The following is a 13,823-nucleotide window of genomic DNA, read 5'->3' as shown; positions in this document are numbered from 1 at the left end:
CCATCCTCTGCACAGTGACTGCTGCCTGAGTTTACAGGTCGGGCTGCTCTGGATGTCAAAATCCAAGAGACACCTTCCCAGGCTTCAGGCACCATCCAACCGGACGGTGATACTGTGCTTCCTGCATCACTACTGCTACACCAAGGTCGTTAGTTAATCTCGTTCCCAAGCCTCCTAACTGCCCCACACGAGGTTAGCTGTGATCCTCCCAGCCCTCTCCGCTTACTTACAGTAGTGCTTCAACGGATCCATCAGATTCACAAGATGAAAAAATAAGTCCTGCAAGGTCTATGACCTCCTAGGTGGGTGGTCTGCGTGAACGAACCTGAAACAAATACCTCTTCAAAAGGGTACCAGGACACAGCTAAGGGAGAGATTGCAGGGAGCGGACAAGAGAACAAGGGAAATAATGTTTAAGCAGGCAGTGAAAGAGAAAAGTGCAAGACTCAGAGCCTCTTATTTATTAATAAAGACCAGCTGCTGTTAGGACAGAGAGTGCCGCCTGCTGGCGTGCGCAAGGGCTCTCCGAGGCAGGACTCCTGCCTTCTGCCTGTGTCTTTTCCACCAACTTTCTGTTTGACCCCAGAAAATCCATTAGAAGGTGGTTTTCCAAATTAATGTTCCATGGGAATTGGGCACATGACTGCTCCCACTACATCGATAACTTTCTTTTTTTTTCTTTGTCCCTCCTTGGAATGAGTGTGTCAATACTTACCTATCTGGTAGAGCTGCCATGGGGTTGTTTTCATATTTGTAAAGTTATTTGATCTGGGGCTAGAGGATTCTGTATAAATGCAATGTATTACCATTAAGAAGATCCAGGGAAAAGCCTCTCCCAGTCTGGTAAGGTCACAGGACTTGCAGAAAAATAGAAGACAATCAATCAGGTGAGGTGGAGCACTTTCAAATGACTTGGTTTTCCCGATGAAGAGAAAAGCAGTCAGTAAAACAGAGGTAGATGGTTGTAAATAAGCAGAGCATTTCAAGTTTCTGCCATATATATATATATTTATACATATATATACCTATATATATACAAACACATAAATATATATATATAAAGCTTTCCTGTTTCTCTTCCTGATCTTAATGAGCAAAGATGACTGGATGCCTAAACACAGCCTTCTTGAGCTCTTTGACTGAGGAGGGCTGTGCTCCACCCTTCTTCCTTTTTTCTCTCCTCATAATCAAGGTTTTTCTTTTCATAGCGCAGCGAACTCTCCTTTGCCTTTCTAGCACCTGCACAGTCTCGTAGTAAGCCGCAATGCACTTATTCAATCCTACCTTAAATGTCCTGTCTTTTATCTCCCAAGCTCACTATCTGGATAAGGTAGTGAAAGGTATGCTCTTCCTTCCTATTTTTCCTATTGTCTTTGTGTTTCTTTTAAAAAAAAATGCACCGTGAACATGCTGTGTGGAGGTTGCATCTCTTCCTCATTATCACCAAAGTGCTCCCTAATGTCTGGAAGGATGAACTTTCCAGTCATTTAGGTAGGAAATACCTCTGTAAGTGCTGTGACCCTGTGTTAACATCATATCAGTGTTCCTACCTGTCCCCTTGTCCCTGCCCTCCCCTCCAAATCATCTCTCATCCTCACCCCTCCTACCCAGGTAAGGCAAGTCAGGAGGAAACAAAAGTGTCTGTGAATGCAGCAGGAGCCCTGTACAGTGATGTGTTTTAATTGAATGTCTATGGTCCATTTTGTAACAAGCAGGTGAGTGCACTTTCTGTGTGGAGTCTTCATGTTTTTGATCCACGACTGCGAAGTCTTACGTGGGAACTTTGAGTAATAATATATTATTAATTTTTTTCATAATACAAAAATGTTATGACCACAAAGCCTCTGGTTGTATGAATCCTCAAAATCTATTGAAATTAGTGACGTTGCATTAATGTACACTACAACAAAACCCAACCCTATGTTCCTGTTTATAAACATAAAGCAAGCCTAGGACCCAGGTCTTTCTTCAGCGAAGAAGAAAAGTAATTGAACTGTTACAGAATAGAGGTAGTCTACTATCTTCAAAATATCTCTGTCGTTGATCAATCAGAGCAATGAGCTAAATTAATTTAGGACTTTTAAATAGAAATAGACAACTCCACAATGCACTTAGCTTTCTAAAAATGTTGCAATAGCACACATCTAGTTAAATACAACAACCTGACAATAAATATGATTGAGTTGGACACGAATATCTTTCTACGTGGCTGATTTGACACTAACAGCAACGCAGTGCTGACACCATGCAGCATCATATGTTTGCTTGTTAAACAAACCAAAAAATCAGGTTGAACAAATCAGTTCCATAGCATTACCCTCCTTTTCAGGTTGTGAGCAATCAGAAATAGCAGCTGTGAGAGGCTGATGAAGAAGGACAGATATGCCAAAATATTTGTCCGGTGAACGGTTAAAATGAAGTCTCTGCCATATAGAGCTCTTGTGGTGTGACAAGAAACATGGTTGCCCCGCTGACTTCACTTCTCTGGATGAATTTGCAATCCAATGTTTCTCTCTTGTATCTGTTGAGGCTTAAAGGCAGGTTCAGGTACAATTGCAAATAGGGAAAAACTTTGAACAGACAAACAAATATTCATGATAAGGAAATGTCCTCAGTTTAATTAAGGAGACTTTCATCTTCAGCGTAATGCAGAAACTGGTAGCTGCCCTTGGACCTCTGTTTATTGATCAGTGGATTGTTCAGTGGTAGTTACTTTTCTCTCGTTGCTTAGCATCGGTAAAACATGCTTGACTTGTTTTAAATAAGGAGAAAAAAAATGTATATTCTCCTTAGATCAAGGTGGCGTCCTTAGAGGAAAATATGGGCCATCACTAGGGGGTGTGGTCAGAACCTCCTGGTAATGCTCCACATCTCAGTGTTTTGCATATCAAAAGCCCAGGACTCCTCCTTTTCGTCTCAACATGTGTTGAAGAAGGTTGGATCAAAAGGTAGCAGACAGGCACCAAGGGGATAGGAAAGATGAGAAGTCAACCTGCAGAGCCTGGATCCAGGGACCTTCAGTACTAGTTTGCCCTTCAGTGGCCAAATTTTTTTTACTAAGTCTTCTGTATCTGTCATTTTTCCTCTGGATAGCCTTTTGACTCACAATGAAGACACATTATATTTAGTGAGTATTTCAGTGGGTAACAGGTTAAGCAACATGCTAAGAATAAAAGATTGTCTCTTACCATGCATGGCCTCTTCTGGAAAGATTAGCAATAGCTGAAACATTAAAAGTACATGGTTTTTACTTGGCTAACTGCATGGTGTGCATTTTTCAAAACTAAATTACTCATGCCCTTTTGGCTTTCTTAATTATTAACATCTTTCTGGTTGAAATCCTTTCCCAGTAATCCTGTGTTGTCAAGGGTGAGCCTGATTTACTGCTGAATCTTTCCTACCGCTTCACAATAAACCAGTAAGTCAGAGAAGATGCAGAATTTTTTCTAAATTGGAGGGCAAGTTTCAATAGCAAACATCAGCATGATTAAACCAGAAAGCTCTAACTAGAATTGGAGTGGAGTCTTCTAAACTAAGGCCTAATTAATGCTGGTAATGCTTAAAATGAAAAGAGGTGCCTACTAATAAAGAGGTGCTGATTTTAGAGAGAGCTTCTGCATCCAGAATACCATTGGAGCTGATGGTACATCAACATAATTCGTTTCGATTGCTGCTTATCAATTCTCACTCTTAAAAAATAATCCCATTAACACCATAGTGAGGCATTTAAACAGCTAGTCTGAAATGTAAAAATGCTGAACAACATTTGAACTCGAGGATGGCTGCAGGGTGAAGATGACTTCTTTGGGCTGTTCCTGAAGTCTAAGAAGCAGCGAGAACCCAAGGTCCGATCACAGCCAATTCCCCCATTTGTGCAGTTAGAAGCAATAGAAGCTCTGGCAAGTAACTTTAATCCTCCTTTTACAGCATCACAAAATATCATGGTGGTAGTTTAAGAGTTGAGTATTTTTCAGGACACTTTACAGGGTTTCTCATAGTTTGCAGGGATCAGCTGATGCTTTGCTCCTCCCCTTCAGTCCTACAGAACTTCTGCAGGTCACTTGCTGATTGTTCTCTCAAGCTCCAGGTGTTTGCGTCCTCATATGTTGCATTTCAGCCATGTCCTACTCATTGCAGAGCTCAACCACTGTCTATTGGCACTTGGCAGAACATCCATCGGTGCTTTCCTACTGGGAAATAATAGCCTTATCTTTGAAGTCCAATTTCTAGTGGCAATGAGGCTTGGCTTGAAGAAAAATCCCATTGAACATTGTTTATAATTGGACTAATTAGAGAAGGCCTTAATTGAACAGATCATTAACAGCAGATTATTTTAGCAACAATCTTAAAATGGCAGGATAATTTCTTACTCTGGTGACAGTCTCCTTTGACTCTTGATATTCTTTTTCTTGTCTAGTTCAATTAGTCCACTTTTTATATTGCTTTCCTGCTCTGTACTGTCTCTTGCATGGCAGACCTGACGTCTTTCTGAATGCCCCACAGCATCACCGTCTTTCTGTGTGCGCTTTCCTGTGCTTCAGTTGGAAATCCACATATGGGGTTTCCCCCCACCCCCCAAAAAGCCTTATTCATATATTTAATTCTCTTAGTCACCCAAATACAGTTAACGAATGCAAACAGGAATAATGGATCATTAGTAACTCTAGCTAAGAGAAATCAGAGCGGCAAGATTATGGTGGTGTAGATCTGTAAGGCTTAAGCCATCCTGCTGTGTTGATATTCAGAAGCACTTTGGAGACAAGATGATCTTTTTGCTTTATTCCCCTGCATGGGAGAAAGGAGACGGTCAAGTTTATTTGTATCATCTTTTCGTCAAGTGCTTTGAAGTGCACTGCTTGTGGAATGGGGAATACTGTTCATTCCTATCTCTGTAGTTAGTGGTGGTCAAGTCTTCTTTATGCAGTGAACCAGTTTAGAAGTGGTAGGACGTAATTATGGATCCATTCCCCTAGATATATTGGCCTACATGCCCATGTTATCTTCTAGCTTTCTGAAGGCACAAGTCCTCTAGACAGCTGTTGTTTAATTGTGGTGTTTTCTATTAATGGTTTCCTTTCTCATTACTTCTGAAAATTGTCTGCTCTCCTACCAAACCCATGACACAGGAAAGGTACCATTTAATCCTCACAGCACTGGTACTTTCCTGTACCTTGTAATGTAATGGTTCATTTCTGAAAACTTTTATGTTCATGAATCTGCAAAGAAGGAAGAGTTTATCTTACTAGGAAACAGTTCTTTCTGACTCCTTGGAAGCGATTTATCTCACTAGGAACCAGAGATTACTCTTTTCTTGGTGGGAAGGCGTAAACTTACTTTCTAGACTTGAAAGATGCCAAGACAGTGGTGTATGAAATTACAGGTGGGAGTTATCGTCCTTCAGGTATCCACAGCATAGATGCTTGTATCTCATCTGATCACTCTGGATTCTGTTAATAGTCAAGAAGAGGAATAGATACTTCGGGAAGGCATAGTTTCATGAGATAGCTCTCTCTCTCCTGTCTCTTCTCTCCTGACTGATGCTTTTCCTCTGTCTGTCTGCTTTCAGAGATGCTTGACTTACTTTCTCTGGGTCCAGATCAAGGAGATTCAGAGGAAATCGTGAAAGTCCATTGAAATTCTCTCAAACACATTTCATATAGACAATGAATTTCAGACAAAATTCAAAGACATCAGACTGAAAGTGGTCTCCTCGGTTAGAGTCCAGTCTTCTGTTACCAAGGGCAGCCACATTGTGTGAAAATTTATTTAAATTTACCAAGCTCTATGGATTAGATAAGTGAAGCTTCTTCTCCTCAATACTTCTCCTGGGAGGCTACTCCAAAACTTCATTCCTTTGATCCTGGCAAATGATTTTCTTTTTCTTTCTAATTTCCAGCCAGAATGTATTCGTACTTGGTTTATGTTCATTTGTTCTTATGCCAGCATTATTCTCTTTAGCTTAAATAGCTGTTTTCCCTTCTCACTGTTTATCTGTTTCATGAATTTGTGTAAAACAATCATAGTCTTTTCAGCCTTTGCTGTGCTAGAGTAGACAAACCAAGCTCTTCTCATTTAGATGCAGAAGGTGCCTCATCCAAATTATATCAGCTATTTTCTGACATTCCAAATTCCCCCTTTCCTAAGCCTGGGAGAGCAGAGCACATGCAGTTCCATCTAAGCTCCTAATTTTTACTGTTATATTAATACTTGCTGGACACTCCTCAGATGAGACATTTGAAGATCTTTGATTTTGTCAGTCTCAGAGCAAGTGGTCAATCACTACAGTATCTTTTCTGTCTAATAATGTTAGATCTTTGCTTTTGAGATCTTTGTTCCAAAGATTATGAAATGCAAAACACAATCTAAACAAAACCAATAAAATGGAATCCTTCTTTTCCCTCTGAATTTTCATGATGTGAAACCTCATAGGCCTAACTTAAACCATTTCTGGGATTCAGATCTGTTCCTACATGACTTGGAACCAAACCCAGGAAACTTTTTGGCTTTAGCTCCCAGCAACAGCTTCTAAAACCTATCTTCTTCCCGTTGCAGAAAGTAAGAGTCTGCTCCATGAATTACACACTATTTGTTGGGTCATATCTAGTGGCATCCAACCCTTCTTCTCTCATCCTATGGTGGGGTCTTCAACTTCTCGTCACCCAACTATTTTTGGTTCTCCACCCGTCCCTGTGCAGGTCAACACCACAGCACCTTTGCAAGGATTTCCTGCTCAGCCTCTGCAACTGCAGGATAGAAAAGAGCTTTTTAGGATGGGTTATAAAGAGTCCAAGCAGTAAAAACATGGGGAGTGCTCAGTGATGATGCACCAGCCGAGCTCTAATAGAGCCATGCAGAATACACATCAAGTGAGATTTCTTCAGAGGTTTTTCCTCTAGACAAATGTAGTCAGATTTATAAAGAGAGGGAAAAAAATCCTATCTCTACTGTCAGGATGGTCTCATCCGAACTGAATTTATCTACTCCAAAGTGGGATTACCTACCGAGCTAAGTCATTTCAGGAAGTTATTTTGATAAGTAATACACTTCTTCCTCTCTCATTCTCCAAAACAGCTGAATGCTTTCAGCTTGTAGTGAAAGTAAGTAAAGGGAACAAACACATAAATTAGCTCAAGCATGGGAAAAAAGTCAGATTAAATGGCTAAAAGTTTGGCATTGTTATGAGTAACTGAAGGCAGGATATTAAAATGGAGAATTTCAAGTAGCCTGGCCTATAAATAGCTCTTCTGTGGTATATAAATGCTAATATAGTGTATAAATACCAAAACACACATACACATGAGCATGCTCACACATACACATAGACATTATATGCCCCGCCTCGAATACACATTTTAAAAGACTGAAATACAACAAATATGTTTATTTAAGAACCTTTTAAAGGACTTTTCCTTGACACCTTTGTTCCTTTTTTCGTTTGATCCATGTAAATCTGTCACTTGTTAGAAAAACAATCCTAGAAATGACGTTAAGTTCACCACGACACAATTCCTTAGATAAAAGGCATTTCTGAACGACATTTCCCCAGCGCAGGAGACACGACGACGTGGTGTGCTCTACATGCACTTCTTGGGCAGACCCTCGCGCATCATGCGGTCAGCCAGATATTGCAACGACACACACCTCTTCGCCATCACCGTGTCACCCTTTAGGATAAGTCTGTGTTGTTTGCACAGGTTCACAAACAAACCTGTCTTGCAAAGCTGAGGGCTGGAAGAAACTCAAACTATGTGGCAGGATTGCACAACACGTATAAATAGAGAGGGCCTTAAAACAGGGCTCAGGAAGACTGAATTGTGTTCCTCGTATAATCGTTCCTGCTGAGTGACCTTGACAGTCACTTCAGTCCCTTGCACTTCAGTTTCCTAAGCTGTAAAATGTGTCTTACGTTTCTGACAGCTTCTTGGTAAAGATTTTTGAGCTCTGCAGGTAAAAAGCCCCCAGAACTGTATAAGCTAAGCGTCTTCCCTCACACCGCTGCTTACTGTGGAAATAACGCTTCTATTTTCTTGGGGCAGCAAAAAAAAGGAGGGAAATCTCGGCAGGAGGTCATCAGATGAGAAAATCAAACCCCTAGTGAGCAGACTGGGAGCTTGGTGTTCATCCCCCTAAGTTTTATCACCTATCAAAGAAATGCCTGCCTCTGTGCCGGGCTCTCTCTAGTCACTGGGGAGAAATGGGTGTTTCCAGAGCGTGCTTCAGCTCATCAGTATGGGCATCTCACACACACGAGGGGATTTATGCCATGGGGCAGTCTGTTTCTCTGCTGACTACAGAGAGTTGAGGGTATCTCCATTATAGATGAGATGAATCCCACCCAAAATGACTACAGTAGAGAATTTGGATGTTCTCCAAATATTTTTAAACATAGGAATTGCCTTCCCTTTCCAGCCAGCTTTGACTGCTAACCAGTCTGAGGTCTCAGTATTGCTGAAAGCCAGCTGCTTTATCCCACGGGGTGTTAGGAAGTTTAACCCCACATGCCATTTAGGTAACCCTAAATCTTGGTCTTACAAAGTAAAGGCTTTTAGAGGCTCAGAGGGCAGGGTGGGTTTTGCAACCAACGAAGCAGGAAAATCTCATTGCCTCCCTGAAGCTCACCATTCCCTCCATCCAATTAATGAGACTGTGCTGAGAGGAGCTCCTGGGAGATAGCAGCCCATTGAGTGGGCACCACCGTCCTGGTACTGAACTGGGACAGTTCACTGTAGGTGGGAAGACACCAAGCGGGAGTGGAGAAATAAACTGAAATCAAAGAGGGAAAGCTGTTTAATTAGCCTCTTTCCAGGCTGCGTTGCTTTGTCTTTCCAGTGCATTTGAACGTGTGGCTGTTTGCCTTGCAGAGGGATGCCCTGGCTTGTGTAACGGCAATGGCAGATGCACTCTGGACATGAACGGCTGGCACTGTGTCTGCCAGCTGGGCTGGAGAGGAGCGGGCTGCGATACTTCCATGGAGACAGCGTGCGGCGATGGGAAAGACAACGACGGAGGTAGGGCATGAGCACATGTGATATGTCAGGCTTCACAGAGCCTATAAACCTTGCGCAGCGAACAGTCAGCTGGGCTTGGTTCTGCAGGGCAGATTGTTTTTTGACAGCTGGTGGAGAACAGACAGCGAAGTCTGCCAGGCTGACTCAGCCAGAGTGGATTTGAATTCAAATGAAATGGATTTGGACTTGGGGTGCCATGGCTGAAGAGGGAGGTTTGTTTATCCTCAAATCAAGTCCATATACCGGAGAACAGGCAGAGGCTATGCACTCGTCCTATCACTCCACCCCAGCCAAGTGGCTCAGCGGTGACATGATGGGACCACCTCAGACAGCAGACGTCCCTGACTGTTCGAACTTTGGCCTCACTGCCTGAGGTTTTCATCACAGCTCTCTGGTAGGTCACTACTGACTTGGGATGGATGTTTTGCAGAAACTTAGAGGCTTCAGCGACTGATCCCCATGCCCACAAGCCATCCAATCCCTCTCGAGCCACGTTTTATTGATTACAGTTCCATCTGTAATGATGTCAGGCATGTGAATAATAGCTCTGCGTAATGCAAACTTAATATTCAGAGTTATCTCATTACAAAGGAAACCCTGGTGCAGTGTGAAGGTTTGAATTAGAGGGCAGGAGATGAGATATTAAATTTAAGGCATAAGGGAGACTGCATAATTTGTTTTGTTGTCACTCAGCAAAAGGCTTTGTAAACCACAAGTCTGGGCCAGGACCCAGACTGTGAAGTGGAGACTGCATTTTCCAAGCCTCTGTTTTATCATATTCACAAGAACAGCACAGATGAAAAAAAAAATAAAAATAGCCGAGCCAAGATTGTGATTATCTGCTTCACAGCAACTGGGATTCTGATTGAATACTTAAAATACTTCTGCACATCTGGCATGGCAAATGGACCAAATTATCCCTTTAGAAAAGATGGAAAAAATTGGAGAACCATACGGAGAGTACACACTATAAAATAAAGGTCGCTTTTTGCCTTACATGAAACTGGATATCATTGTACTCGTCTTTCCTATTTACAGTTGACACAGGGCAGCAATAAAGTTCATCACATCAGATGTGTAAAATTATGGTAAATAGATCCAAAGATAATCCCAGTTTCCATTGAAAAAAAAATACTAACAAAACCCCTGTGAAGTTTTTAGAAAGAAAGAGAGGGAAGCCTGGTATAGACCACATCTGTATGATATCAAAAAGAGCATGACCAGACTTGGGAGGCTGGTGGAACACCATTCCTCGTATCTCCTGGTTCAAGGTGCTAACCTTGTAACTGGGTTACCCTCACCTTGAAACGAGCTGTTTGTCCCCTTGCTAGCCTGCAGGACAGCAGAGGTAGACGGGAGAGAGAATAGGCATTGACATGCTTACAAGTTAGCGTGCATCAGCTGCTAGCTTGCATTTGGTGAACTTGTGTGGAGCAGTGCTGTACGCAGCTAGAGCAGAGCAACTGGTAGGTTGTAACATATTGCCTTGTGACAGCTTATTCGTGTGTCAGAGCCCACAAACGAGCGTTGACTTTACTCTTGGTACACTAAAAATAATACGTGTACGTGGTGTGCATTACAGGTTATAGATAATCCATGTCATACACTTTGCTATTCTTTTGATTTTGCTACATTACTGCTAAGGACTCTCCTCAGCTGGCAAGTGGAACAGTGGTATATGTGGTATAAGTTTACCTTCTTGACTGATTTTTATACATTTATATGGATAATTTGTATATGTGGGCTCAAATCTAGAATTTCAGCCCTTGAGATGCAGGGGCATGAGCAGTGGTGAGGCACTTCTGCTTTGAAGTCCAAGTTCCTTGTGTAGCACAGGGATTTGACTATAGTTACATCAGCTCTTGAAGAAAGGCTGATTCTGGACCTGTTTCCTAGTTTTTATGCTGATTTCTATAGCAAGACAGATGGAGACATTTGTAGAACATCTCTAGAATAATTTAGGTTGGAAGAGACCTCTAGCAGTTCAACCCCCTATTCAAAGCAGTTCTAATTAGTCCAGGTTCCTCAAGGCTATGTCCAGTCAGCTCTTGAACACCTCCAAGGATGGAGATTCCACTTTTCTGGACAACCTGCTCCAGTATGTGACCGCCCTTACAGTAAATGTTTTTCTCTTAATATCTAATAATATTTTCCTTGTTCCAACTTAATGTCTGTTGCCTTTTGTCCAGCACCATCTGAGGCAAACTAGAGTACCCCAGCTGGCTTCTGGCTTCCCCTTCACAATAACTTGGATCTCTAGCAGAGCATATACGTATATGTTTCATGTGTGACAGCTGCCTTTGATTTCTCGGATATCCAAAGGCAACTCAAATGACACTAGGCACCTGTGTTTAGAAGCAAAATTGAGCCCATATTCGATGCACCCACTTTATCACCACAAATATTATACCTTGGGAAACTTCTGTGTTTCAAAGACCTTTGAAGAGATGTAGGCCTGAACAGCCTCTTGAAAGAGCATCTAGTATGTGTATGAGCACTATGGCTTCTCCATCTTTTGGGATCCTATTGCAGTCTCCGGAGTGATGCTTGCTAAGGGCTGGAGAAAAGTGGTTTATTTTGGTTCAGTGTGAAGGATTTCAATGCTATCGCTGCATTTGTCTTCAAATGTACATGAATGTAGGCAATGGAGATCGTAGTCCTTTCATGAAGCTTTAGAAGTCAAACATCTGAGCTAGTCATGTGGGTACCATCACAGAGAGAAATAGATCATAGAATCATTTAGGTTGGAAAAGACTTCTAAGATCATCCTTCAAGACGAAAAGACCTTTAAGGTCATCCTTTATGATCCAACCTTTAACCTGGCACTGCCAAATCCACCACTGTACCATGTCCCTAAGCACCACATCTTCATGATGGTTGGAACAGGTGATCTCAAAGGTCTTTTCCAACCTGAATGATTCTATGATTCTATGCCTTTTAAATACCTGCAGGGATGGTGACTCAACCACTTCCCTGGGCAGCCTGTTCCAGCGCTTGACAACCCTTTCAGCGAAGAAATTCTTCCTGATGGCCAATCTAAACCTCCCCTGGTTTCAACTTGAGACCATTTCCTCTTATCCTGTCACCTGTTACTTGGGAGAAGAGATGTCTCTGAGCTATTTCAGATACCACTTCATAGATGCCTACTTTTGGTTAATGACCACTGCCCTTCGGATCACTTTCTGCTCAGAGCAGCATCTCTCAAAGCTGAGACACAGCAGTGGGGCCGTTCACGCCATGGAGGATTTCACGCTGCCTGAGCTCATCGGAAGCGGTTTCCCGCACTGTGGTATCCAGTGTCTGCTAATCAAGGTCCCTGCAGCCGGAAATTCCTCAGGATAATGGGAACTGAAGTCAGAATCTTTTTCATCAGATCCCGGCCTAATCATACCCTGAGGGAGACGGGTACCAAATTACAGGGTGTGTTTGCCTCTTAAATCTGGAGGCAGTTCAGGCAAACAATAACAAGCTAAGCAGAATTCTCTGGGAAAGAAACTCGGTGAAATGTAATCTTCATTCAGGTTAGAAAAAAGGTGTCTGGGAGAGCAGTCCTCTCTCCACGCATGGAGTGTCATTTGTCAAAGCTAGCACTTAGTTTTCACACCCAAGTCCACTTTATTTACACTTTTAAACACAAAGCCCATCAACTTGAAAGCAGTTGTAGCGAGTAACTGAGAACAGGCGATCATCCAGTATCAGTCAAGGGAAACAGTGCAGTGACAGAGCTTTAACAATCTGGGTAAAAGGCTGGGATTTTGCACATTTGACCTAAGAGGCCACCTGTATTACAACAAATGGAAGGTGCTTCCTTAAAACAAGCTGAGAAAAGTGGTTCTTGCCTCTCTTTGACAGAAAATAACCTCTCTAATTCGTGACTGCAAACACTCACTACCTGGAAGTAGTCCTGTCTCACCCCACACTGAGTGCTCTGTCATGTGCTTGAAAAATAAGAAGTTTGAAGGTTTAAAAGACCAAGGGAATTATCTTCTGTGACAAGTCCTAGGAGTAGAGTTAATGGCATTTGACAAGCCTTGAAAAGAGGCTGGTATTCCATAGGCTAAATATGGGCTCTGTTGCATTTGTGGGCTCCTCTGTTAGGAATAGAGTGTACAGGAAAAATTAAGGGGAAGAGGAGAGGATATTCTTCACAGTCTCACAGATATGCTACTGGGCAGCAAAGCTGTATGACTCCCTCCATATTAAGAGCCAGAGAGCTGGCCAGTTCCCTATTTCACTCTTTGGATACACCGGACTGTCCTGAAATCATGGGAGAATTACAGATATTAAACTAAATTGCTCTCTTGGTCTAAAAGTTCTGTCTGATCAACACAGTAAATTCATATGAGGGCCTCTTTAATTGTTTGGGGCTTTTCCAGAGTAGCCAAGCCTTCCAGATAGAGTAAATCTTGCTGGTTCTCCAGAAAGGAGAAGTCACCACATCCTTCATTTCCTGCTTTGAACAATTCCAGTCACTAAACAGCTGCTGAACTCTGTGCAAAGTGAATCTACTTTACTTGTGAAAGGCAAGAATCTTCCTCAGATGAAAAATATGTCTGGAATATAAATGTTCCTAATATTGTCTAACCCTTCATATTCATTAGAGGTTGATGTTCAGTTGTCTTCTGTTCTCTGCTGCCTCTTCCCAATTTAAACACTTCCAAAGGCTTGTGTTAGTTATTACTGCAGGATAATTTAATTAGATAGATAGACAGATGGATAGATAGACAGATGAATAGATAATCTTCCCAGTCAATTAATGCTGGCCTATCCTAACATATATTGCACACCATTACATAGAATTATTGCAACTTCATC

At 42.1% G+C, this 13,823-nt stretch overlaps 1 protein-coding gene across 4 annotated transcripts in view; it reads left to right on the top strand.

Annotated features, from left to right (window-relative positions):
• The window catches only part of TENM4 (teneurin transmembrane protein 4), a 358,687-nt gene that overhangs the window by 232,208 nt on the left and 112,656 nt on the right, over positions 1–13,823 (top strand). For 2 of the 4 annotated variants that reach the window (XM_086481677.1, XM_086481673.1), the window contains 2 exons: positions 1,314–1,340; positions 8,862–9,008. In XM_086481677.1, coding sequence (XP_086337803.1) covers positions 1,314–1,340; positions 8,862–9,008 — 174 coding nt within the window. The remainder of the gene's footprint in view (positions 1–1,313; positions 1,341–8,861; positions 9,009–13,823) is intronic. The other 2 variants (XM_086481675.1, XM_086481674.1) reach the window with 1 other exon arrangement.

This window comes from Leptosomus discolor, chromosome 1 (assembly GCF_034619465.1).
Source record: "Leptosomus discolor isolate bLepDis1 chromosome 1, bLepDis1.hap2, whole genome shotgun sequence".
NCBI lineage: Eukaryota > Metazoa > Chordata > Aves > Leptosomiformes > Leptosomidae > Leptosomus > Leptosomus discolor.
This window is presented reverse-complemented; position numbering and strand designations above follow the sequence as displayed.